The following is a 24315-nucleotide window of genomic DNA, read 5'->3' as shown; positions in this document are numbered from 1 at the left end:
AGGATATTGGCACATTAACTATTCCTAAAGTCCTGAGCTCCTCGCTTCTATATTCCCATCCTGCAGGACACTGCAGCAGTCTACTGTATGTATAAAATATATATTATATTTTTACTTTTTTCAATTTGACTGATGCAGTGCATCTGCTACCAGAGACCTGAAGTTAGAGGAGTCCCAGAGCTTTCCCTCAGTGCCACTCCGCCGTGGGATGTCTCAGGTGGGATGGCACAGGTAGTGGCCAGCGCCCTGCACTGTTACAGCAAGGCAGATGCAGATGTACCAGACCGCACACTGGGGAAGCAGCAAGCTAAGTGCCTCCTCCCGCCACCGCAAGTGAAAGGGGTGCTTAAGTTGTAGTCGGGCTTCCATTTGGGGCCTGTTAGGTCTCTAGATACCTGGGCTCCACTGGGGGAGCCAAGTTAGGTGGGGGCAGCCTTGGCACAGGAAAGGCTACCTAACAATAGGCCCAGTCACAGTAGAAGGGGACAGTTGTTGATTTTTTTGTTTTTTTTAATTGAATTGTACCACAGTAGTATCGGCATAAGTGGGTACAAAATGGTAAGTTGAGCCAAACCTACATGGAGATGGAAGATTCTGTGTGAGAAAGCATGAGATGGAAATTTTACATACATGTAAGGCTTCAAAGAAGGCAAATGAATCTATGCTTAATTATATAAATGGAAGAAATGAAAGGGAGAGGAGAAAGAAGATTGGAAAATAGAGGGTAGGGAGGGGAAGTCACTGTTTATTATGGCGTGTACTGGTAGGAATGAGTGGTACAAGCGATGTACCTACTATGTAGAGGGGCTGAGCATCAGAACGCCAAGGGTGGAGGAGAACCGTGATATACAGTCCAGGGATTCCAGACCCGAGTGAAGGGGATGGGTACAACGAAGGATACTTGTGATGTATTCCATGCCAGATATGCTTAATAATAGAAGGGAGAGGAGGAGGTTCAGGAATTTTTCAAAATAGGGCAAGCTGACATTTCACCACACTGAGTATATGTGTGATGAGTTTTTGAGTATGTTTAGGGACCTCAGGCAGGGGACGAGATGATAGGAGTAGGAAAGAGAGGCAGGAAGCAACACTTGAGTGACATTAAAGATAAAGCAATGGATATAAGCCCAAAAGGGGAGTAGTTTCGGGCAGAGCAACCAAATATGGGACAGAGTGCCCACCTGACCACACAGGCGCCAACACAATGGGAAGGTGCTCAGATAAATAGTGTGGCTTCAACCACAGGAGAGAGGCTGGGGAATAGGTATTGATGAGAGCAGCTACAATGTCAACCCAGACTCTGAGGCCGGGATGCGAGTGAAGAAGTACACATTGGGTGAGATGAGTGGCTCGATATTTAAGAATATGGGGAACCCTGAGACATGCAGCCAATGAAGGTTTATGAATGTTAGGTTTTCTTGCTTACCAAATAAATTTAGTGGTCAGTTGTTGAAATTTAAAGGAGCTTGCAGAGTCTTTGAGAGGTAGAGTTTGTAATAGATACAGAAGACGTGGAAGGACATTCATTTTAAGTTAGTTTATGCGACCTATTCAGGAAATTGAGTTTGTCCCATTTGAGGAGGTCAGCGCTGGCCGCAAAGAGAGGCGGAAAGTTTGCGGTATAGAATTGCTCATAAGTACCAGTTAAGTAGACCCCAAGGTATTTCAACAAGGGGCACTTTTTTTTCAGGAGGGAGGATACTGGTGTGCATACCCTGGGCAGCATGGCACTTCTGTTCTGACTGATTTCAGCTACACAGCTGAAATTCAGGCTACAAAGGCACTGCCAGCAGCTCCTGCAGGGAAGTATCTCTAGGTCGAGTAGACTTGCGTAGGGGGTTGTGTGGTGGAATATTGCGCTTCTTTTGCTGGTTTCTGTGTATGTTCGTACTTTGTTCACTTTTCCATGTTGTCCTGCCTTTCCCCCTCCCCTACTTTCCAATCGGGACTGATAAAGGAAGTAATTCCGAAGACTTGTGAGACTTAATCAGTGATCTATTACAAGTGGATGTCTTATGCATATATTGAGAGGTGGATGGTCGCCTATCGCACGTGCCTGCAGGTGTTGCCACTGATCTTCTAGAACCATTCTGGGTTAAATCGCAGTCCATTTCTGAGCTTGTTACCTATTCCATTGATATAGGCAAAGGGATTATTATTATTTATTTGTTAGGCGCCACAAGTTATCCGCAGCGCCGCACACAGTACTAACAGTAGACTATATAGGGTGAAACCATACAGAACAATGAACAAAAAGTACCAATACTTCAGAAACTCCGGCTAGTCGTATGCAGTAAAGACGGAGTGGAAGAACAGGTATGGAGACAGGAGGGGAGGGGGCCCTGCTCATACGAGCTTACATCACTTCATCACTCTACCTCTTTCTTTGAATCGGCAAATGATCCTATGTGTCCCAGTGCTTTCGGCAAGGGGCCAGCTGGTCTCTTAGTGATGCAACAAGAGGAGCACAATGCTAGCACAATTGGTATAAACTCTTGTTAAGGATTTCTCCTCAGAGAGGATTCTGGTAAACTCCTCCCCAATCGTGGAAACGTCAGAGTTCTGCCTTGTTTCGGTCCTGGGGAGAGTCTAGTTTCAAATGTGCCTCCCACGAAGACGAGGTAGGGGAACAATAAGACATTGAGGGCTCCTCGTGTTTTGTTGATTGTAAGACTGCAAGGGATGGTTACTTTAGTCCAGGTAGTTAGGCAGGTACTACACATACAGGACAGCGAGGAGTCAGTGGAAACAGGCATTTTAAATGCAAGAAAAAAGTTACTTGCTTTCCCTTATTCTCTGTAATTCTGAAAAATTGCTGTGTGAGGCATGGACCAAACCTAAACAAAAGCTCATTACTTGGAGATTACAGATGAATAGTAAACTCTGCCTAAGGTGAACATCCCTATAGTATGATTGTCGAAGGCCACAATTATTCCAATTCCTAATGCCGCAGCTTTTAAAGGTGGTATGGATAGAAAATTTGAGACCGTTCCATTTGTTTAAAAAAAATTTTTTTTTTTAAAAAAATGTTTAACGGTCAGATAACACAGCAAGAATCAAATAAATTTTACATCATGCAGAGTGCATAATACCCCTTTGATACTGCTCCCTCGACTCGGGTTTTTGCAATAAATAAATAAGTCCTCTTAATATCTTAGTATTTCCTCATCGGTGACTGTCCGGCAGGTTACATGAAGATATTGCCGGGACGGCAGTATGATAGAAGTATTAGATAAAGAGCTCTTTGTAAGCTGGAGAGGACAGAAATCAGATTCTTTTAAAGATATGGAAAAAGAAAGACCGGTAGTTTTCTTGAATTAAGAAAAAAACGGCAAGAAAAGGAAGCGAGAAAGAAAGAGAAAAGGAGGGGGAAAAAGAAAAGGGGGAGACATTGGGCCAGAGTCCTATGCTAATAGCAGGATAAAAGAATGAGAAAGAGGAGTAAAGAATTAGGAAATAAAAGATGGGTAGGAGGATGGTGTGACAGGAACCACCCCGGGGGTGAGAGGTGTAGGAAGTAGGATTGGAGAAGGGGGGGTGGATGAGAGGAGGGTGTGAGCTAAGTAAAAGGGGAGCGATACTGCTTCCCATGAAGTTGTGTGTGGTACCTGTAAGATGGGTCTCCTGGAGAAAGTCTCTGTCCACCTTCTGCAGGTTTCCAGGACTATTGTGCGCTTTTGATGGTAGTTGAGGCCTTTAACGTTGATATAGAGGAGTTTCAAGGCCATGGAGGTTGAGGTGAGATGGTTGCTGTTAAAGAGAACGTCTGAGTACTGTAATGATAGAAAGGAATAGTCCAGAGGTTTTTGTACAGAGGGGAGGAGAGAGGAAGCCACAAAAAAATAAAAAGGAGAGAGAAGAAGGAAAGAGGCCCAAACCTTAACACATGTAAACATTGTAAGGCTAAACAGTCGTATAGGGAGCATGGTGGGTGGAAAGGCAGCATCTATATATGCTACCCGGGCCGGTGGCCCCACCAAATAGACTGGATGTAGTAATTGGTAAGTAATTGCAATAGGAAGTCATCCAGATGCGTGGGGGGAGGGAAGGAGAGAACGGGAGGTGGAGAGGGAACGTGTTAAGGGGCAGATTTTGTTAGGAACATGACCGCTGTGCATTTTTACCGTATATAAGGTAAAAAGTAATTGTCACTTTGCTCAAGTCTGAGGCGCGAGCAAAACCGACTGGATAATTCACTAAATAATTGGCGCGTAGTGTCTCGTGGCCGTTCCATGACGCTATGCAGCAATTCTTTTTTTCTTTTTTTTTCTTTTTTGTTTAAACATTTTAATCTGCCTCTAAGAGTTCTTACCTACTGGTAAATCTGCCAAAAGTGCTGAGGTTTCTGTCTACACGTTGCTGGCAGAGGATAGGGATTGAGATGGCAGTTCTCAGTTTCTTGTGGCGGATGGCAGAGAGGTAGACAGACATGGATTGCAAATAGACTGACAACCAGGCACTTGAGACAAAGTCAATGTATAAGGCTGAGATATATCGCCAATTGGATGATCCCTTATGCTACAAAAGACTTATTTTTAACCCCACTGCTAACTTTCTGTCAATGTATATGAATTTAATTAAACGAGCCTTCAACAATGGAATAATATCGAAAATGAACTTTGATTTCCTTGAGGTAGCAAACCCAATTATTCCAACTTTATATGCTCTACCGAAAATTCATAAGAATGACAAAGTTCCACCAGGTAGACCCATAGTCTCAGGGGTTGGAAGTTTGACTGAAAAAGCCAGTCAGTTTGTAGACCAACATTTACGTGAATTTGTAACGAGTTTGCCCTCATATACAAGAGATACTTTGGATGTACTATCTAAAATTAATGATTTATCAGTCAATAGTGAAACCATGTTGGCATCCCTTGATGTGGAATCCCTGTATACTAATATATTACATCAATATGGCATAAACAGCAGTTCAACATTTTTTAGACATGAAGATCCAGAGTGAATTCAATACATTTTTGATTGAACTTCTTGACTTTGTCTTGACAAAGAACTACTTCCTATTTGAGGATAAATTTTATCTCCAGATCAGAGGGACTGCGATGGGCACATCTTGTGCACCGACGTATGCGAACATCTTTCTCGGCTGGTGGGAACAACAATTAGTATTTAATGATGATAATGAACAGTATACGAGCCATATATTGTTATGGCTTGCTATATAGATGACATACTAATATTATGGGATGGTCAGGAAAATATGTTCTAGGAATTCATTGGAATTCTTAATAACAATAATCTCAATTTGAAATTGACTTCAGATATTCATAAAAACACTATATATTTCCTTGACCTAAAAATACAAATTAATAGAGAAGGTAAACTTTGTACTGATGTCTATAGGAAGTCCACAGCTACGAACAGTTTGTTACATTACATCAGCTCCCATTTTCCCCCTGTCCTTAGAGGTCTCCCTAAGGGTGAACTTCTTAGGACAAAACGTAACTGCTCAGATGAGAATACTTTTCAAGTTAGATCTCAGGAATTGCAGACAAGATTAAAACGGCGGGGGTACAGTAATAAAATTATACAGAAAGCAGTACACTCGGTCCAACAAACAAATAGAGAATCATTAATTTATCCATCTGCAAAAAATAAAGTTCAGGACTCTGGAGTTAGAATGATTGGATCATTCTGTAATGAGTGGAAGGACATTTCAGAGATCTTTCAGAAACATTGGAATGTATTATTATTAGATGAGGATCTAAATCAGATTTTGCCCAACAGTCTCCATGTCTTGGAGAAGATCTAGAAATCTTAAAGACCAATTAGTGCACAGCCATTTCAGTTCCCACAACAAGATTCCTAAGACAACTATAGGATTCTTTAAATGTGGCACGTGTAAGGCGTGTGAGTATTGTATACAAACTAAAGAATATACTGACCGTTATTCTAAAACTTGGCGAATAACTGAGTTTCTGAATTGTAATTCTATCGGTGTGATATACTGTTTAACTTGCCCGTGTGGGTTGAAATATATTGGTATGACAAGTAGGCCGTTCAAGAAACGCCTCTTAGAACACGTAAACAATATTAAAAATGCCTCTCGGGATAAAGATAAATTCAAGCCTTTGACAACTGTGGCAAAACATTTTTTATTACATCATAACAGTAATCCCAAACAATTATCAGGTTTTGCCATGGAAAAGGTCTCATTGGGAATCTGTGGTGGTAATTTTCAACAGGAACTCCTTAAACGAGAAGCAAGACAAATTTTTATGATGAATAGTTTGATCCCAAATGGGCTTAATGATTCCAATAACTTTATGGTCTATTTATGAGGAGAATTATATTGCTCGTTATGTGTCTATCTTTTTATATAAGATTTATCCATATTTTCACAATCTGTAGGTATAGTTTTATACCAATTTCTAATCACTTTAAATATTTGTCCACTTAATAAAGTAATTATATTATAGGGACCATATGTAGTCCAAATGTTTCACCTTAAATGCCCTCTTCTTAGTTTTAACATGGGCTCATCTAATTGTTGATTTCACAATTTATTAATTCATATAGCTTAATCTTTATGGGCTTCATATTTATCACTTTTATTTTATTTATTTTATTTTCACTATATATCTTCTCCATTTTGATCCATTTAGATCTTGAAGGGTTCAATATGGACAAATCTTAATCCAGTTTAATTTAGAATATACAAATACAAGAAGAGCTTCACACATTATAAAATATATGTTCAGGGAATATATTAATTGAGTTAATGGGATTAAGCATCGCTGGATTATGTCACTAGTTTAGTAATTATCAATAACATACTTTACCTAAACACAAATGTATAATAAGATTCAATTTTAATCCTTACAAGTTATAGGATCAATTATCATCATATACTTACCATATTATATGGAGATTTATTTCCTTATTTAGACTGCTGTAGGATTTTAAATAAACTGATACAGTTCAAGAAATCTCAATTAAGTACTCACATACTGTTTGTTTACATGCTGATAACGGGAAATATAGATCCCCCAATCCTCTATCATTGGGAATGGCTATACATAAATTCTATCAATAGGATAGGCTACTTTAACTATCAATCATAGAAATCATGAGACACGGAGTCTTCGCCTATTCTAGAGTGACACGTCAGATCAGTGGGCGTGAACAGCTGCATAAATACTCTCAATCTCCCTCATTTCTGGTTGCCTTGAAAAAGCATGTAGTGAAACGCGCGTTGGCGTTTACCCTGCTACTGCAAACATTCACTCCTTGCTACCTTTATTAACAATAAGTAACCTAGCTATTACCCACCCGCGTATGGGTCATTTAATAACCTAAATGTGTGTGTTTGTATGTATGATTGCCAAACAGCACTACCGCTATTTAGTAGGTGAACTAACAGACATATCAGGTGCCTGATTGGTAGCAGTATACTAAGTGTGTGTATGCATGACTGCACAAACGGCACTATCGATATTAGTAGTAGAACTACAGACATATCAAGTGCCTGATTGCTAGCAGTTCAGTAACTATTTAAGAAGATTACAGGGACAAAGGATTACTAGATTATACAACCTAATAAATACTAGTCAGAGTTCCTTTTAGCCCCAGTAATACTACTTAACAATATATATTAATGCTCAACTTTGTGTGAGCTTATATAAACATGAATGTTTATTGATGTGATTGTATATGGGGTATACTTATATAATAAAGCGCTCCTTACAGTCAAATAATCACCAGAGGTCTGAGTCAACATATAAGCTCATTACCTTATAAATTGTGTCAACTATAATCATATGACCATTGGTTCCAATCAAGGTGACTATAGTACACACATCATACATTTTCAGTTGCAATGGTATCTTAGGTAGTCAAATATATTTATAATAGGAGTGATTATTATATACTGATTATCTTTATATATATATTGATAATAAGTAGCAGGGCATAGCAATTTAATTTGCTATTTTAATTCACTTTAGTCACTTAAATATTTCGCTATTCAATTAGGAGGTATATATTAATATTTTAAAGTATATCAATAAAGTAAAAGTTTTTTATTTTTAACAAGAAGATCACTGAGTGCCTTCCAATACACAATTCTTCCTACCCTCTTCATGCTTCAACTTGAGACAAACAGTCTGCGTGATGAACATTCTGTCTGCCTTGTTGAAACTGTCGTGGGAACCAGTCTGCTCCTCTATCAAGATTATTTCAGTTCCACCTCAGAGTCTTGGATGAGGGGCGATATGATTCGGGGATAAATAGATGATCGCCCTAGAGCTCCTCCTTGTCTTTTCACTTCCTGCCTTCCTGTGGACCGAGAAAAGCACCAGGCTATGTGAATAGCTATTCAGCTTTTGAAGTCATGATTCTTAAGAAAAAAGGATTCTTCAACAGCGTGGTTGGAACCATGCTCTGTGCCAGGAAACCTGTTTTGGGGAAGAATTAATCCAGTGTCTGAAAGTCTTATAGTTGTTGAGAGAAATACACTTCCAACTTCTTTTTTTCAGTTAGCTATTTGCTCCTATTTTTTGTAGGATGAATTAGATAATGGGCTAAAATTGCATTTCTTAAAAGTTAAGCTTTCTGCCCTCTGTGTATTCTTTAAAAAGAGAGTAAGTCTTATTTCAGAAGTGCAGACTATTTTGCAGGATGTGTCGCAATTGCGACCACTATTCAGTCCTCCACCAGTCCCTTGGGATATGAAATTGGTGTTTAAGGTAGTCTATGATCTCTGATTCTGTGCCGCTAGAGTTTCTCATGGCAATTTTTATAGCCTGGGGGGACCAGAGCTGAGATATCTATCTTGCAAAGCTCCATTCTTGTGTTTTCATAAAGATAAGGCTATTATTCGTACTAATCAAGACATTGTAATGCCAGCACTTGGTCAGAGTGCATCTACGGAGGAAGAGGGATCTCTTCACTCATTAGATGTTCAGATGCGCCTATTGCCGACTATTATGGTAAGAAATTTGTGCTCCTGTTTCTTCGCACCTCTATGGGACATGAGGAAAAATTAGCGCAGATTTTTGTAAAGTCTCCGGCGCGATGTGTGTCTGTGGACTGTTATGGAGACACATTTCATCACCTCACTGTAAACTGAATCTGTCCCTACATGTAAAGAAATCTGATGAGCCACTGGTCCAATATGATGTTTACAGAGGGGGTTAGTGTGTGTTCCAAACAAAGTAATTGCAAGATGGATTACTGCTGTGATCTTCACATTTACATTGGGGTAGAAAAACCTGTCTTACAATGTGGAGACACATTCTACCAGATCTGTAAGTGCTTCATTGGTGGCACTGGGTTTTGTTAGAAAATAAAGTTGAGAATATGGAAGATCAATCCTGGGAGCTCAGGACTTTTTTGGAATATTTAAAGTGTCCAATGTCCTATAGAGGATACTATATCCCCTAGTGTTCCATAAGGGATTCAGGGAAAAGTGTAAAAATCCAGTTCTGCTTCTCTCCAGTGTCATTAGCTATTGGTGAAGTCTGATAATGCTTTAATCATGCTACAGAGATGAGCTTTGATTAAAAATTTTTAGATGAATCCTGGCATATCTTTTTGGTTTTTATTTCCATAGGTGTTTTATGAAATCTCAGCATGTGAACCCCGAAGAAGCAGTCAGAATCCATGCTGATGTCCGTGCCAAGAAATCTATTGGGATTCATTGGGGAACATTTGCTTTAGCAAATGAGGTAAGACCTTCTCTGGAATATGAACACTTTTTATATACTTTATGTATTACTATATAAGTAGGCTTTGAGGCCATGATGGGCAACCAGACGTACTTCAAGGGCTGCATGGGTGGTCCTTCAACATTACCCTTAATTTGAAGAATTAAAGAAACCACTCCAAAACTACCTCTGCACCCCTATCAATCATCAAAAAATGCCCCCACTTGTTCCAAAATTCCACCACATGTCAGAATGCTCCCACAAGTACTAAAATCTTCACTTGACATAAAATGCCCCTCCACAAGTCTTTGGATCCCACATGAACGCCAAAACTTCCCTCACATACCATGCTGACCTTTGCACTTACACCACACATGTCACCTAGACCTTCCCAAATGCCACTTAAACTTCCCCACCCACTAACTAATCTAGTGCTCTTTAGTCTGAAGCCCTCAAAAGAAGATGGGAGAGAATGTGATGGAAAAAGATACTGCACTTCTTCTTCCTCTGATTTGGATGCTAGTATTGTCACTTTGTACTTCTGTTATTTTGCCGTTTCTCAGGCATCCTATTTGGGGACACCGTTCACAATGGGATATAGATAGCGCTGTTCTGGAAGTACGGCACTACTAAGTTTTAGTTTCTATCTGGTCTTGTCCTCCCCCTGTATGCATCTTCATGGAGTAGGGCACTTTTTTTTTTTTTTTTTTTTTTTTTTTTCTTTGGTTCAATTTTATTTTCTTTATTTGCGGTCTTGTTTGCTTTTTTTTTTTTTTAGTGTGTGCTCCTTTTTTTTTTTTTTGTTAAAACGTCATTTTTTGCCGTTTTTCAATATTGGGGCTACCAAAAAAAAAAAAAGCACGGTAAAAAAAAACCCCCAAGGGAACGCTGTACGTAGTACGTGGGAATGGACACAATAAAACACATGAAGCAAAATAGACAGTTGTCAATAAAAACAAACATGGGGAAAATAAAAACAAAGGCACATACTAGGACCAAATAAATTACTCGGATAGATGATATGGAGAGGTTCCTTCATTTACCTAAGACGAGGTGGACCCTGAGGAAAACTGATATGGATTGTGTGACAGGATGGACTGCCTATGCCACCCTGTCTATTGTTGCTGGGAACTGGCTGGGCCTACTTTGCCACTGTTCCCTTTTCGTTATCTAAAATGCGCCCTCTAACCTTAGTATGAGGCAGCTTTCAAATGCTGCCACCACTGGGCTCCTTACAGGCATCCGGTACCGGGTTTCTTCTAGGTAACTGACGTTGCTAGTGTACCCTCGTTACTGGTGTACCTGGGCTGATACCCCTGACCTCTTCCTATGGATCAGGGTTGCTGTGGATGGATTTCCCCCCCCCCCCCTGCCCTATCACACTGGCCAGAGCTGCTGGGTAGTGGGCAGAGCGGTGGTACCGGAAAGCTGGGTCTAAACCTTAGAACAACCGGAAAGGGATTAGAGTTGGGTCTAATCTGTAGGTCACAGGATTTCCAGCATGGAAGACTGTATCAAGCAGGTCTTTTGAAGCAAGTGATGTTTATTTGCAGTCACACTGTTTGAAGGTACCAGTGATCAGGTCAGATGGAACCAGAAGAACAATTTTCAATACAAGACTGCTTTTTATACAGATTTAAACATGGCCTTACTGGGTAAGCAAGTCCACTGAGGTCTGAGCTATTTTTAGATTCAGGATGCAATGTGTTTACCCAAACATGGATTTACATATAATGCAAAGCTAAAAATATTTACTTATCTGTGATATTCTCAAACTTGCTGTGATTTCCTGCATCTTATGTTGGATACAGGAAATCTAACAGAAGTCTAATTAAACCTTCCTGTGCCTTCAGGTGCTAGACCCTCACACATCAGAAGGTCTAATTAGCATGAGATCAACATGGGTCCTTTCTTCAGACAGTCGCAGAATACACATTCCCAAACAAAGGTACAAAACCCCTAACAAGTCAATTCCCCACATAACGGTACACAAGACTTCCTCCACAAAGGTTTATTGCCGTGATGGGCAAACTACTGCCCGCGGGCCAGATCCGGCCCACTTAGAGGTTCTATCCTGCCCGCCAATATTTAAAAAAAAAATCATTAAAATATGCATAAAATTATTAGGGCCGACCCTGTGTGTCAGAACTTTCATTTTTATGCCTTCCCAACAATTTCCTCCATTACACTTCATCCTCCTTCCTAAAAGGACACTTCTTATGTCAATCACTCAAACACCTGCCCGCCCCCTAATGGCTGAAAGTCATGTGAGAAGAGATAGGATGGGCCATATACTAAGGCGGATTTCGATTGGCTGCTGTGTTGTCAGTTAGTGGCTCACCAGAAAGACTGATCTGCAACAACCTGCTGGAATAAGTGCTGTGTCTGTACGATCGCTGCACTTATAGAGGTAACACTGCTATATAACACCCTCCCGTCCCATTCAAAAAATTTGTATTATATATTTCGATTTTTGAGTTTTTTAATAAATTTTATTGGCCCGCCTAAAGTTTTTTTCTTTTTTATTTGGCCAGCTCCTGAAAAAGTTTGCCCATCACTGGTTTATTGTATCAGATATATACCTCAGAAATCATGCATTTCCTCTAGCAAAGAAAAAACAACATACCCACAATGTCAAAAAAAAGTACATTTGCAACTATATAAATAAGCGCCCTGTGCTATTTCCTTATAAATAACTTAGGATATAAAATTTATTTAAAGTGATCCAGTCACATATAGCCATCAGGACTCAAGGCGCCCTGGAATTGTCTAAGGGTTTTATGGGCTAAACAGTTGGCAGGGTCCAAAGAGGGCGGGGCTCCTGAATGGCTACACGCCTTACTACAGCCTTTAAAGGACACCAGAGAATAAAAATAGAAGTGTCTTCTGGACGGTTAGTGTGGGCATATAAATCTAGGGCCTCTCCGAGAGGTTTTAGCTTCTAGCAGTGTGAGCAAATATTGAGACAAGTGCCATGGGCTAGGGGGAGTAAGTGGGCGAGGAAGCTTCCAAGTCTACAACCAAGGAGCATGGTTAGACAGTGACCTTGAGAGGATCCGGACTGCAAAAGTGTTAGTCCATTTGTAAGACAAGTTAAAATCAATACGAGTTATGCTTGGAGGAGTAATAAATATAGCTTCTGTCCTCTGGAGCATTAACCCTCCAGACTCCTTACAGACCAGACTCCGCTAGATGCTTCACAAATGCTCTGTAACGGCCAACACGATCTGAAGCTTAATCGGGAGTGTGGTATGGAGGATCTATCCAGTTTGGAGTCCAAAACAATATTAAAATTGCCCATAATTATTCGGCTACCCTCCTTGTGGTTTTCAATTTCCTGAAAGGTGCTCCTGAGGAATGCCACCGGCTGAGAGTTTGGATCGGCATGTTCAAGAACTTTTAAGAGGTGAAGACCTTCCTTCACCGCAGCAGTGATATGAGTTGAGTTATTACATTGTATATGTTAGGAACCCCTCCAGCCGACACAACACAACCCGGAGTCTACTCTGCCAGTCAGGTGTTCACTGGAGCCCCTCATGGTGGGGACAGACTGGGCTGCAGACTGACAGAGGGTCGTGAAGTGTGTACCGGCTGGGGAGAACCCAGGCAAGAAGAGTCAGGTCCACGCAGAGGTCAAAGGCCGGCAGCAGGTAACAGTAATGATGAACAAGCCAAGGATCAGGGTCACAGGAAACACAAGCGAAGTCCAATACGAAGCCAAGGGTCATACACGGGAAGTCAAACGTAGATACAGGATACAGGGACTGGAACAAGCAGGTCAGCAGACTGGAGCACAGAAGCTATAACCGGCAATGAGGCAGCAGACCTCATTGCCTTAAGTACAGACACAGACCAATCAGCAGTTGAACACACTCCTGCAGGCTAATTTACTAGTATCCAGCAGGGCCAATCAGGGCTTGCCCCTGACCTACACAGTTGCAGGCTAATGCCTGTTAATAAGCCTAATCAGCCCACAGGCTGCCTGCTATGCGCATGCGCCCGGCTACCAGCACCGCCGGGACGCAGCGCTAGTGTACTAGCGTCTGGCCGTTGCCCTGGTAACGGCCGGACAGGAAGAGGAAATGACGTCCCGGTCGTCAAGGTGACGGCCGGGACGCTGGGGCGCATGAGAAGCGAGCCGCGGCGGCTGTGAGTACCGCCGCGGCTCGTGACAGTACCCCCCCCCCCCCTTGAGGAGGGGTCAAGGGACCCCGACACCCAGGTTTTCTTGGAAATTTCCTGAAGAATTCCTTTAATTGTTTGGGAGCATGGAGTTGTCTCCGCGGAACCCAAGAGCGTTCTTCTAACCCGCGGTTCCTCCACTGTACCAAAAAGTGCACCTGTCCTTGCACTTTTTTGGAATCCAAGATTTTCTGAACACTGTACCTCTGTGGCTTGCCTGAAGACTGGGCTTGAGCTGGATAAAGAACTGGTTTTAACAGAGAACAATGAAATGTGTTTGGAATTCTTAACGAGCCCGGAATTTTTAACCTAAATGCAACAGAGTTCACCTGCTTGATGATGGGAAACGGCCCGATGAATTTAGGGCCCAACTTCTTGCAAGGTTGCTTCAGCCTGATATTTTTTGTAGACAGCCAGACTTTCTGGCCAACCTTAAGAGAGCAGGGGGTACGGTGTCGGTCCGAAATTTTTTTTGCAACAAGTGAGGCTTGTTTTAAAGATGAATGTACTTTCTTCCAGACAACTCCTGAGATCCCTGGCAGTGGAACGGATCTCCTGAATACCAACGGACTGGAGTGAATACAAAGAGTTAGATCTGGGGTGGAAACCATAATTGCAAAAGAACGGAGAGGTTTTCGTGGATGAGTGACAGGAGTTGTTACAGGCAAATTCTGCCCAGGGCAACAAGGAGGACCAGTTGTCATGGAACTCCGATATGTAGCATCGCAAGAACTTCTCCAAGGACTGGTTAACCCTTTCAGTCTGCCCATTTGACTGAGGGTGGTATGCAGATGATAAACTGACCTTGATTCCCAGGAGGGTACAGAATGATCTCCAGAACTGCGCTATGAACTGGGAACCCCGATCGGAGACGATGTCTGTAGGGAGTCCATGGAGGCGGAAAATGTGTTGAATGAACAAGATTGCCAAATCTCGAGCAGTAGGAAGCCTAGTGAGTGGAATGAAATGCGCCATCTTGCTGAACCGGTCTACCACGACCCAAATGGTATTGTGTCCCGCAGAGGGTGGCAGATCGACTATAAAGTCCATGGACAGATGTGTCCAAGGTTTACCAGGGGCGGCCAACGGAACTAACTGACCTACCGGGCGAGTCCTGGGAACTTTGTTCCTGGCACAAACTTCACAGGACCGGACGTGACTCTTGACGTCAGCAGACAGAGACGGCCACCATACAGTACGGGAAAGGATTTCCAGTGTTTTGTAGACTCCAGGATGCCCAGCAGTCCGACTGTTGTGTGCCTCAGCAAGGACTGTCTTCCTTAGATGAACTGGGACAAACAAACATCCTGCCGGAGTGTTATCAGGAGCCAACCTCTGGAACCTTTGTAAGGTACAGCTCAAATCTTGAGTTAGTCCGGCATGAATCATAGACACAGGAACAATAGGCTCTGGGCAGGTGACCGGAGCATGATGTGCCAGGAAACTTCTAGACAGGGCGTCCGCTTGAATATTTTTGGAACCAGGACGATAGGTGATAATAAAGTTGAACCGAGTGAAGAACAGCGACCACCGAGCCTGTCGGGGGTTCAGACGTTTGGCTGACTGTATATACTGTAAGTTTTTATGATCCGTTATAACGGAGATCTGGTGTGCAGCGCCTTCCAACCAGTGCCGCCATTCCTCAAAGGCCCATTTAATTGCCAGCAATTCTCGGTTTCCCACGTCATAGTTGGTTTCCGCTGATGAGAACTGACGGGAAAAAAAGGCACATGGATGTAAGCGGTGGGTCTGGGGGTCTTTTTGTGACAAGACGGCCCCAGCACCGACGTCAGACGCATCTACCTCAAGAACAAACGGTACCCTAGGATCCGGATGTCTGAGAACCTGAGCAGACACAAAAGCTTTCTTCAGGGTTTTGAATGCATTTATTGCCTGTTGTGACCAAACAGTTGGATCACCTCCTTTGCGGGTCAAGGTGACGATAGGAGCCACGATATCAGCAAAGCCGCCAATAAACCTCCTGTAGTAATTGGCGAATCCCAGGAATCTCTGGACCGCCTTGAGGTTATTCGGTTGTATCCAATCCAGAATTGCTTGGACCTTGGTTGGGTCCATGGAGAAACCTTCTGAGGAGATTAGATAACTGAGGAAGGATACCTTCTGGACCTCGAACTCGCATTTCTCGAGTTTAGCGTAGAGGTGATGTTCCCGTAATTTCTGTAGGATTTGTCTGACATGACCCTGGTGCACAGACCACGATTTTGAATATATGAGGATGTCATCTAAGTAAACAACAACAAAGTGTCCCAGGAACTCACGTAACACCTCATTAATCAAGTCCTGAAATACGGCAGGAGCATTACTAAGGCCAAACGGCATGACCAGGTATTCGTAATGGCCCGAGAGCGTGTTGAAAGCCGTCTTCCACTCATCACCTGCTCTAATACGTATGAGATTATAGGCCCCACGAAGATCAATTTTTGTGAAGATAGTGGCTCCTCTTAATTGATCAAAAAGAACGGAGATGAGGGGAAGGGGGTAGGTGTTCTTAACCGTAATAAGGTTCAGCCCTCGATAATCGATACAGGGTCTGAGTCCACCGTCCTTCTTGGGTACAAAGAAACACCCCGCTCCTACTGGGGACTTGGATGGCCTGATGAAGCCCTTCTCCAAGTTTTCGTCAATATACTCCTGCATGGATTTGGTCTCTGGACCAGAGAGAGGATACAAGCGTCACTTGGGTAATTTAGAGCCCGGAATGAGCTCAATGGCACAGTCGAAATTGCGGTGCGGTGGTAGTGTGTCAGCAGCTTTTTTGGAGAAAACATCCCAATAGTCATGATACTGAGAAGGGAGCTGCTCCGGAATAGACTGAATAATACGTAGAGGTAGTGTCAAGCAAGACTGTGTACAATGGGGGCTCCACTGGACAATTTCTCCCTTTGCCCAATCCATGACGGGGTTATGGCAGAATAGCCAAGGGTGGCCCAGAATTAAAGGAACCGAAGGACATTCGATAAGACGTAAGACTATGGATTCCGAATGGAGAGCGCCAATGTTCAACTGTAATGGTGGGGTCTCCCAAGTAATCTTGCCGCCTGGCAACGGACTACCATCTAAGCCACATACCGTAATGGCAGATTGGAGTTTAATCCGCGGAATACCAGCAGAGCGGGCAAACTCGATGTCAAGGAAGTTGCCAGCAGCTCCACTGTCAATGAAGGCTGATAGTTTCGTAGAACGAGCACTGAACGTGAGCTGTGCAGGGACCAATAGTGCATTTTTCTGGGAGACAATTTGTAGACCTAAGTGAACTCTCCCCTCGTTCCTTAGGCATGCTCGTTTCCCGACTTGTTTGGGCAAGAACGGGAGAAGTGGCCTCTTGCGCCACAATATAAACATAAGCCTTGTGACCGTCTCCTGTCTCTCTCCTCAGAGGAAAGACGGTATGCTCCCAATTGCATTGGTTCCTCACCATCCTGGGAGATAGGAACGAAGGCGGATGGAGGTGATGACGTTTCCTTTTCAGTTTTCCGCTCTTTATATCTCCTGTCAATTTTAATGGAGAGGTGCATCAGATCCTCCAGAGAGCTAGGAGACGGGTATTGCACCAGCGAATCTTTAATCTGTTCAGATAGGCCGACACGGAACTGACTACGTAAGGCAGGGTCGTTCCATCCACTGTCAGGTGACCATCTACGGAATACCGCGCAGTATTCTTCTGCCGACCGTCTGCCTTGTTTCAAGGACCGTAGGTGAGCTTCCGCGGAGGCCACTCGATCCGGGTCATCATACAGTAAACCCAATGCCTCAAAGAAGGAGTCTACGGACTGCATGGCCGGACTGGTCTGTGGCAAAGAAAACGCCCAGGACTGGGGGTCACCCTGTAGAAGGGAAATAATAATCCCAACTCGTTGCTGCTCTGAACCGGAGGAGCGGGGTCTCATCCGAAAATAGAGCTTGCAGCTCTCCCTGAAGTTCCGAAACAAGGTTCTATTTCCGGAGAACCGATCCGGTAAATTCATTTTGGGCTCACAGATGGGATCTGGAGGAGATTGTGAAGCTTTTGTGGCTTCTTCTTGAACAGACATACGCTCAGCCAATCCCTGCATCATCTGATACAAAGACTCAACATGGCCTGCTAGGGTTTGTGCCGGAGACGGTGTGGATCCACTTGCATCCATCCTAATCTTGTCTCCGTGAGTGGGCCGGTTATAATGTTAGGAACCCCTCCAGCCGGCACAACACAACCCGGAGTCTACTCTGCCAGTCAGGTGTTCACTGGAGCCCCTGATGGTGGGGACAGACTGGGCTGCAGACTGACAGAGGGTCGTGAAGTGTGTACCGGCTGGGGAGAACCCAGGCAAGAAGAGTCAGGTCCACGCAGAGGTCAAAGGCCGGCAGCAGGTAACAGTAATGATGAACAAGCTGAGGTCAGAGGTCACAGGCAAAGTAGCAGAACGGGTAAACAAGCCAAGGATCAGGGTCACAGGAAACACAAGCGAAGTCCAATACGAAGCCAAGGGTCATACACGGGAAGTCAAACGTAGATACAGGATACAGGGACAGGAACAAGCAGGTCAGCAGACTGGAGCACAGAAGCTATAACCGGCAATGAGGCAGCAGACCTCATTGCCTTAAGTACAGACACAGACCAATCAGCAGTTGAACACACTCCTGCAGGCTAATTTACTAGTATCCAGCAGGGCCAATCAGGGCTTGCCCCTGACCTACACAGTTGCAGGCTAATGCCTGTTAATAAGCCTAATCAGCCCACAGGCTGCCTGCTATGCGCATGCGCCCGGCTACCAGCACCGCCGGGACGCAGCGCTAGTGTACTAGCGTCTGGCCGTTGCCCTGGTAACGGCCGGACAGGAAGAGGAAATGACGTCCCGGTCGTCAAGGTGACGGCCGGGACGCTGGGGCGCATGAGAAGCGAGCCGCGGCGGCTGTGAGTACCGCCGCGGCTCGTGACAGTATAATAGGAAAACCCCACCGATATAAAATCTCATGTTACCGCAGTGCCTTAGTGATGGTGTGATAGGATCTCCGCTTGGCTATAGTGATGGCAGAAAAGTTCGGCGTTGGCAATTGCGGAAGCAGTCTGCAGACTCTGGTGCTCTGGCTGATCTCAAGATGCTTTCTTTATTATAAAATAAACGAATATGCATGGGCATGTCACGCAGAGCTGCTTCAAAGCCACATCTCTGTTTAGGCAGTCTATGAATGTGGTCAATAAGCAGATCATGGTCTAAGGCTGAAGTAATTTATGGAACAGCTCCATCACAACATTGGACGCTTCAGAGGGGACAACAGATTCCGGGATATCTTGTATCTTGATGTTTGGCATGATCTGTATCTGCTAACTTGACAGTTAAGGTATGGACTTTCAACACAGAAAACTGGAGAAGGAACTGCACTCTCTCTGGTGGTGCAAGAGCTGCACTAACCAAGGGGTGAAAGTTGATCTTTTTTGGTTTTGATACCATATTTATACTTTTCTTGGTGTCAATTAATTAATTTTCTTTTTTCTCTAATCTAACTTTTTTTATAAGTTTAGCCAGGTCTTGAAAGACTGGTTCAACTTTTAGTATACCCAATTCTCCATCTATTTCAATGAGCTTGTTTTCCAGGGTGTTGTGATTTTGTTTATGTTGCGAAACAATAAGGGGTCATTAATTTGAAGGAGCAGTCCTCTTGCCAATTTTTCATAAATGTTCAATTGTCTTTGTTGTGGGAGGGGACTTTGTTTATCTTGAGGCCTTTTGGCTTTAAACACTCTGAAAGATATTTATCAATGGTGAATATGAACTACCATGTCTTTCCTTGTGAAGGAGTTTCTCAAAATTAAGGAATAATTGACAATAGTTGTCTCCTATTATATTTGTGTTTTCGTTTGTGATAGCAAAAGTGTTATGTGACCGTTTTACACGTTGGAATCTTAATCGCAGGGTATAAGTATAGTGCAGCGGTTCCCAAAGTGTGCGCCGCGACGCTGTCACAGGGGTGCCGCAGGAAAGCCAGGTAAAAACAAAACATAAACTCTCCAATCCGCGCGGTGTCGGGACCCAGCATCCTCCTCTCTCACGCAGCTTGTCACTATAGTGACAAGCTGCGTGAGAGAGAGGGAGAATGCTGTGTCCCGGCGCAGCTCGGATTGGTGAGTTTGTTTTGTTTTTATCTGGCTTTCCTGCGGCAGAGGGGACAGAGTGAGAGGGAGCGTGGCAGAGGAGAGGGGACAGCGTGACAGAGGCCAGAGGAGGGGGACAGAGGGAGAGGAGGGGGACAGAAGCCAGAAGAGGGGGACAGTGTGGCAGAGGAGGGGGGGACGGACAGGGCAGAGGAGGATGACAGCGTGAGAGGGGGCAGAGTGTCTGGATGCAGAGGGACATTTTTGCATAGAACTAAATAAGTATTTCTGTCCTGACCTAAATACTTATTACATTTTTTTTTACCCAACTACTTCTAAAACAGGACTGCTCAGTAATTATTTTGAAGGGGTGCCTTTAAAAAATTATGGAGACTCTGAGGGTGCCGCGAACTGCAAAAGTTTGGGAACCACTGGTATAGTGGATATGGGGCATAGTGGTTGGTGCTGTGTTTTAGAAAGTGCAAAGGTCCTAAATCAATAATTCAACAAAGATAGATGGAGAAGGGACTGCGCTCTCTGGTTGTGCAAGAGCTGCACTTACCAAGGGTATCCCTTCCTTTAAAAAGTATGGTAAAACTGGTAATGGTTAAACGCTCATTGACTAAATGTTATGAACAAGAGTATAAGTACAATGTCCTGCCAGTAGAATGATAACAGCACAAATTTATTCAATATAAGCAAGATAAATGAAATGGTACCTTTTTCCTATTGTACCAATACAATCATCAAAAATAGATGCATGTAAAAACACAATTAAATAGTACATACTATACAATCTAAAACCTTCAATATTAAATAGAGGGATCCTAATCTGTCTAAATTAGCCAACGTGATAATAAATGAAATAACCTAATTCACAATAAAATTAAGTATCATCTGTTAAAACCACTAATGTAAAACACAGATGGCAATAAATACTAAACGGATAAGATGAGGATGGATTTAATAAATTGTCCAAAGTAGGAAGCGGCACAAATCCAATCGATGGTTAAAAATATGATGAGTAAAAGACTTCTTTAAAAATCAGTGGTGTTGTATGAAAAGACGAATATAATACTTGCTATTTCCTTGTATTATCTGATGCCTAGGTACCCAGCTTTGTTAATAGAAGTTCTCGCTAGTATCTGTATACAGACAAAAAAAATACATAGGCTAATATTCCTCCTTCGCCACGATTCGCAGTACACATTCAGGTAGGAAGTTTTCTCCTTGCATTCGCCTTACCCAGATTCATCAGACAGACTGTAAAGTGTGATTTGTCACTCCAGAAAATATTTGGCTCTGGAGCAGTGGAAACAGTGGTGTGGTTACACCGCTTCAGTTGATGTTTGGAATTGCGCATGGTGATCTGAGACTTGTGTGGGGCTTGTTCGGCCATGAAGCTCCAGATAATCAGTTCTTGTGCTGACATTGCTTCCAGAGGCAGTTTGGATCTGAGTGTTGCATCCAAGCACAATTTGTACACACTATGCACATCAGCACCTGGCAGTAATTTTTTGTGAGCTTGTGTGACCTACTGTTTGACGGGTGAATTGTTGTTCCTCCTATACATTTCCACTTCACCAAAACAGCACTTACAGTAGACTGAGGCAGCTTAGCATCCTATGATGGTGCCAAATTGACATTACTGAGCTCTTCAGTATGACCCATTACACTACTAATGTGTGACTATGGAGATTGCATGGCTGTATGCTTGATTTTATGCACATGTTAACAATAGATGTGGATCAAATGGGCACGCACACTAATTAGAAGGGTGTCCATATACTTTGCTTTTCAGAAGATACACTAAATGACCCAAACATTTCATTATCCAGTATTGTTCAAGATCCTTGATCTTTTTCTTTTAAAAATAGTTTCCTTAAGTTGCTGTCCTTTTTAGTGATGCAGGAAAGTGGGCTGCTGCTCTAAATCTGTTAGAAACTAATTTAGATTTCACTAAAAGTGTTTTTTTTTTTTTTTAATACTATTAGAGTTTTGCATTGGTATATTGAATGCACTGGTAATGTGATTAATGTAAAAATCTCCAATGCCTTTGTTTTTTTCTTTTTAGCATTACCTGGATCCACCCATTAAACTGAATGAAGCTCTTGAGCGATATGGACTTACCCAAGACGATTTCTTAGTCATGAACCATGGAGACTCGAGACTCTTTAACACTTACAGTGATGACCCACCTAAGGGATGATTGTATTAGTTAATGAAATGACATATACTATGATTGGGTTGCAGTGTTTCATAAGAACACATTTTATAACTTTTTCACTGACATACACCAAAGTGTATTTAAAGTTTTACCTGGAAATTCATACAATTAATAATAGGTATGGCAAATATTTACTTGACTAATAACACTGAATGTGTTTTTGTTTTTTTTTAAATTGAGAAATGTAAGACTAACCAATCTAGAAGTCTTCCAAAGATTGTGAGTTTGGACAAGCACATTACCTGTAATGCACTTTGCCTGCAAACTGCTGAATTTAATATGTTGTGCCTTTTTATAGAATACGGCAGTGTGAAAACAAAATTGAAAGTAAAAAGGAATATTACATTTCCGTTGTCATAAGGTTTTATATTAGTTGCCTGTACTTGCATTTTGGCATGCAAATTGATTTGTTGTATTATGTGATTTATTCTGGGAATCGGGTACCAAATTCACCTGATTGCTGCCACTGTGTAAGTTTGAGGAGTAGTTTATACTGATGTGAGTGACTACATAACTTTTTTTTTTTTTTTTTACTCCCTTAAACAACAAAATTTTTTAGCACCTCAATCCTTTAAAAAAATTTTTTATTTGTTTTAAATATGTCCAACCATTTTGTCTGCAACAATGTAAACTACTGGATGAAACAAACTATATGTAATTTATATATTTTAATGTCTATCGCTATTAAGATCATAAACTTGCATTCTTTATTTTGTTTACTCTAAATTACCTGTACTGCAGCGAGTAGAGCCCAGCATGGAATCTCGTATACAAGCAAAGCCATTCAAAATCCACAGCATTATATACCATGGTTATTTGTTTTTTTTATATATGCAGAAAATGGCAGTTGTAATATAACCAAAAGATCAATTTGAGCAGAATACAGGTACTTGCTGTCATTATCCACTTCATTTGCAGTACTAGTGCAAACAGCCTGTTCATTTCTTCAGCTCTAAATCGTAAACGAACTGCAAAAAGTGCAGTCCCACACTGCTGCTTGTGCATAACTGCACGTCTCAAGGATGCCCACTTCATGGTGTTTAGAAACATCTGCAGGTTGACTGATGCTCTAGAAAATCAGCATTCTGAAAACATTCAAAACATCAGCTTTAAAGTCCACCTTCATTCCCGTTTATAACTATCCCTTCATCAGTTTTACCTTTTCTGTCTTTCTCTTAAAATCCTGTTCATTTTAGCTGTTTGTTATTAATCATGAGACTGATGTGATATCAGGATTGTCTTATGTGTTACAATTTGAAGATTCTTATCACATGGTTAGAAGTGTGCCTAGAAATGCGCTTTCCTGTTGACGTTCAACTGGAAGGTTCAAAATGCATCTTATTAATATTATAGGAAAGAGAACTGATTACCTGGAGAATTCAACTCTTGTGGGGAGAAGGGCTGTACATCCTACCCCAAAGCAGGAAACCAAGCTGTAAATCTCCTGCATTATCTCATTTAGATAGTCCTGTCCTGCAAAACATCTTGTTTTTGGACATCTGTGTAAAACTATGCACCTGTAACAAGGAAGGGTCCTTGCAGGTGCTGTAATCTTAGCCTGAGAGATTATGCCCAAGTAGCAAAGTGCTGTAACAAAATAGCGTTTGCAGAGTAGTAAATGATCCTTAGGGGGGTATTCAATTGTCCACGGGTTCGAGCGCGGAAAAATTATTACCGTTAATGCAGTAATCTCTCGCTGGATTTCAGCTCGCAGCTCCCTGATTTTGGTCAATCTTGCGGACAATTGAATATTCCCCTTAGTATCACTCTGCTGTAGTCCTGTGAAGCATTGTGGGGTTTTTTTTTTTCCCTGAGGGGTTGTGTTTTTTTGGCAAACCATCTGAAAACCATTACACAGATTCCAGAACTTGTGCAGAGCCTGCTATCATGCAATGCTCTATCCTATGTCTTCACAGTAGTACTCTGTAGGTTATTGAGCAAACTACCCTTTGGTACGAGCACTGGTTTACAAAAAATATTCAGATAGTTGTGTCAACAAGCTCTAACATAAGTGTAGATGTCAGTGATATCTAAGCTTATGTTGGACCATTGTCTGTTTAAAAATATTACTTGGTATAGAACAAATGTATGTGAGTGAGTTCTCTGTACAGCGCTGCGGAATTAGTGGCGCTATATAAATAAATGATGAT

At 42.4% G+C, this 24315-nt stretch overlaps 1 protein-coding gene across 2 annotated transcripts in view; it reads left to right on the top strand.

Annotated features, from left to right (window-relative positions):
- LOC142152281 (N-acyl-phosphatidylethanolamine-hydrolyzing phospholipase D-like) overlaps positions 1-24315 on the top strand; it is a 386092-nt gene that overhangs the window by 11484 nt on the left and 350293 nt on the right. The window contains exons 4-5 of one of the 2 annotated variants that reach the window (XM_075208748.1): positions 9572-9686; positions 22013-24255. In XM_075208748.1, coding sequence (XP_075064849.1) covers positions 9572-9686; positions 22013-22147 — 250 coding nt within the window. In that variant the 3' untranslated portion in view covers positions 22148-24255. The remainder of the gene's footprint in view (positions 1-9571; positions 9687-22012; positions 24256-24315) is intronic. The other variant, XM_075208750.1, reaches the window with a different exon arrangement.

The sequence above is a fragment of the Mixophyes fleayi genome, chromosome 4, assembly GCF_038048845.1.
Source record: "Mixophyes fleayi isolate aMixFle1 chromosome 4, aMixFle1.hap1, whole genome shotgun sequence".
Taxonomy (NCBI): Eukaryota; Metazoa; Chordata; class Amphibia; order Anura; family Limnodynastidae; genus Mixophyes; species Mixophyes fleayi.
The sequence above is the reverse complement of the archived record's forward strand: the minus strand, read 5'-3'. Positions and strand labels throughout refer to the sequence as shown.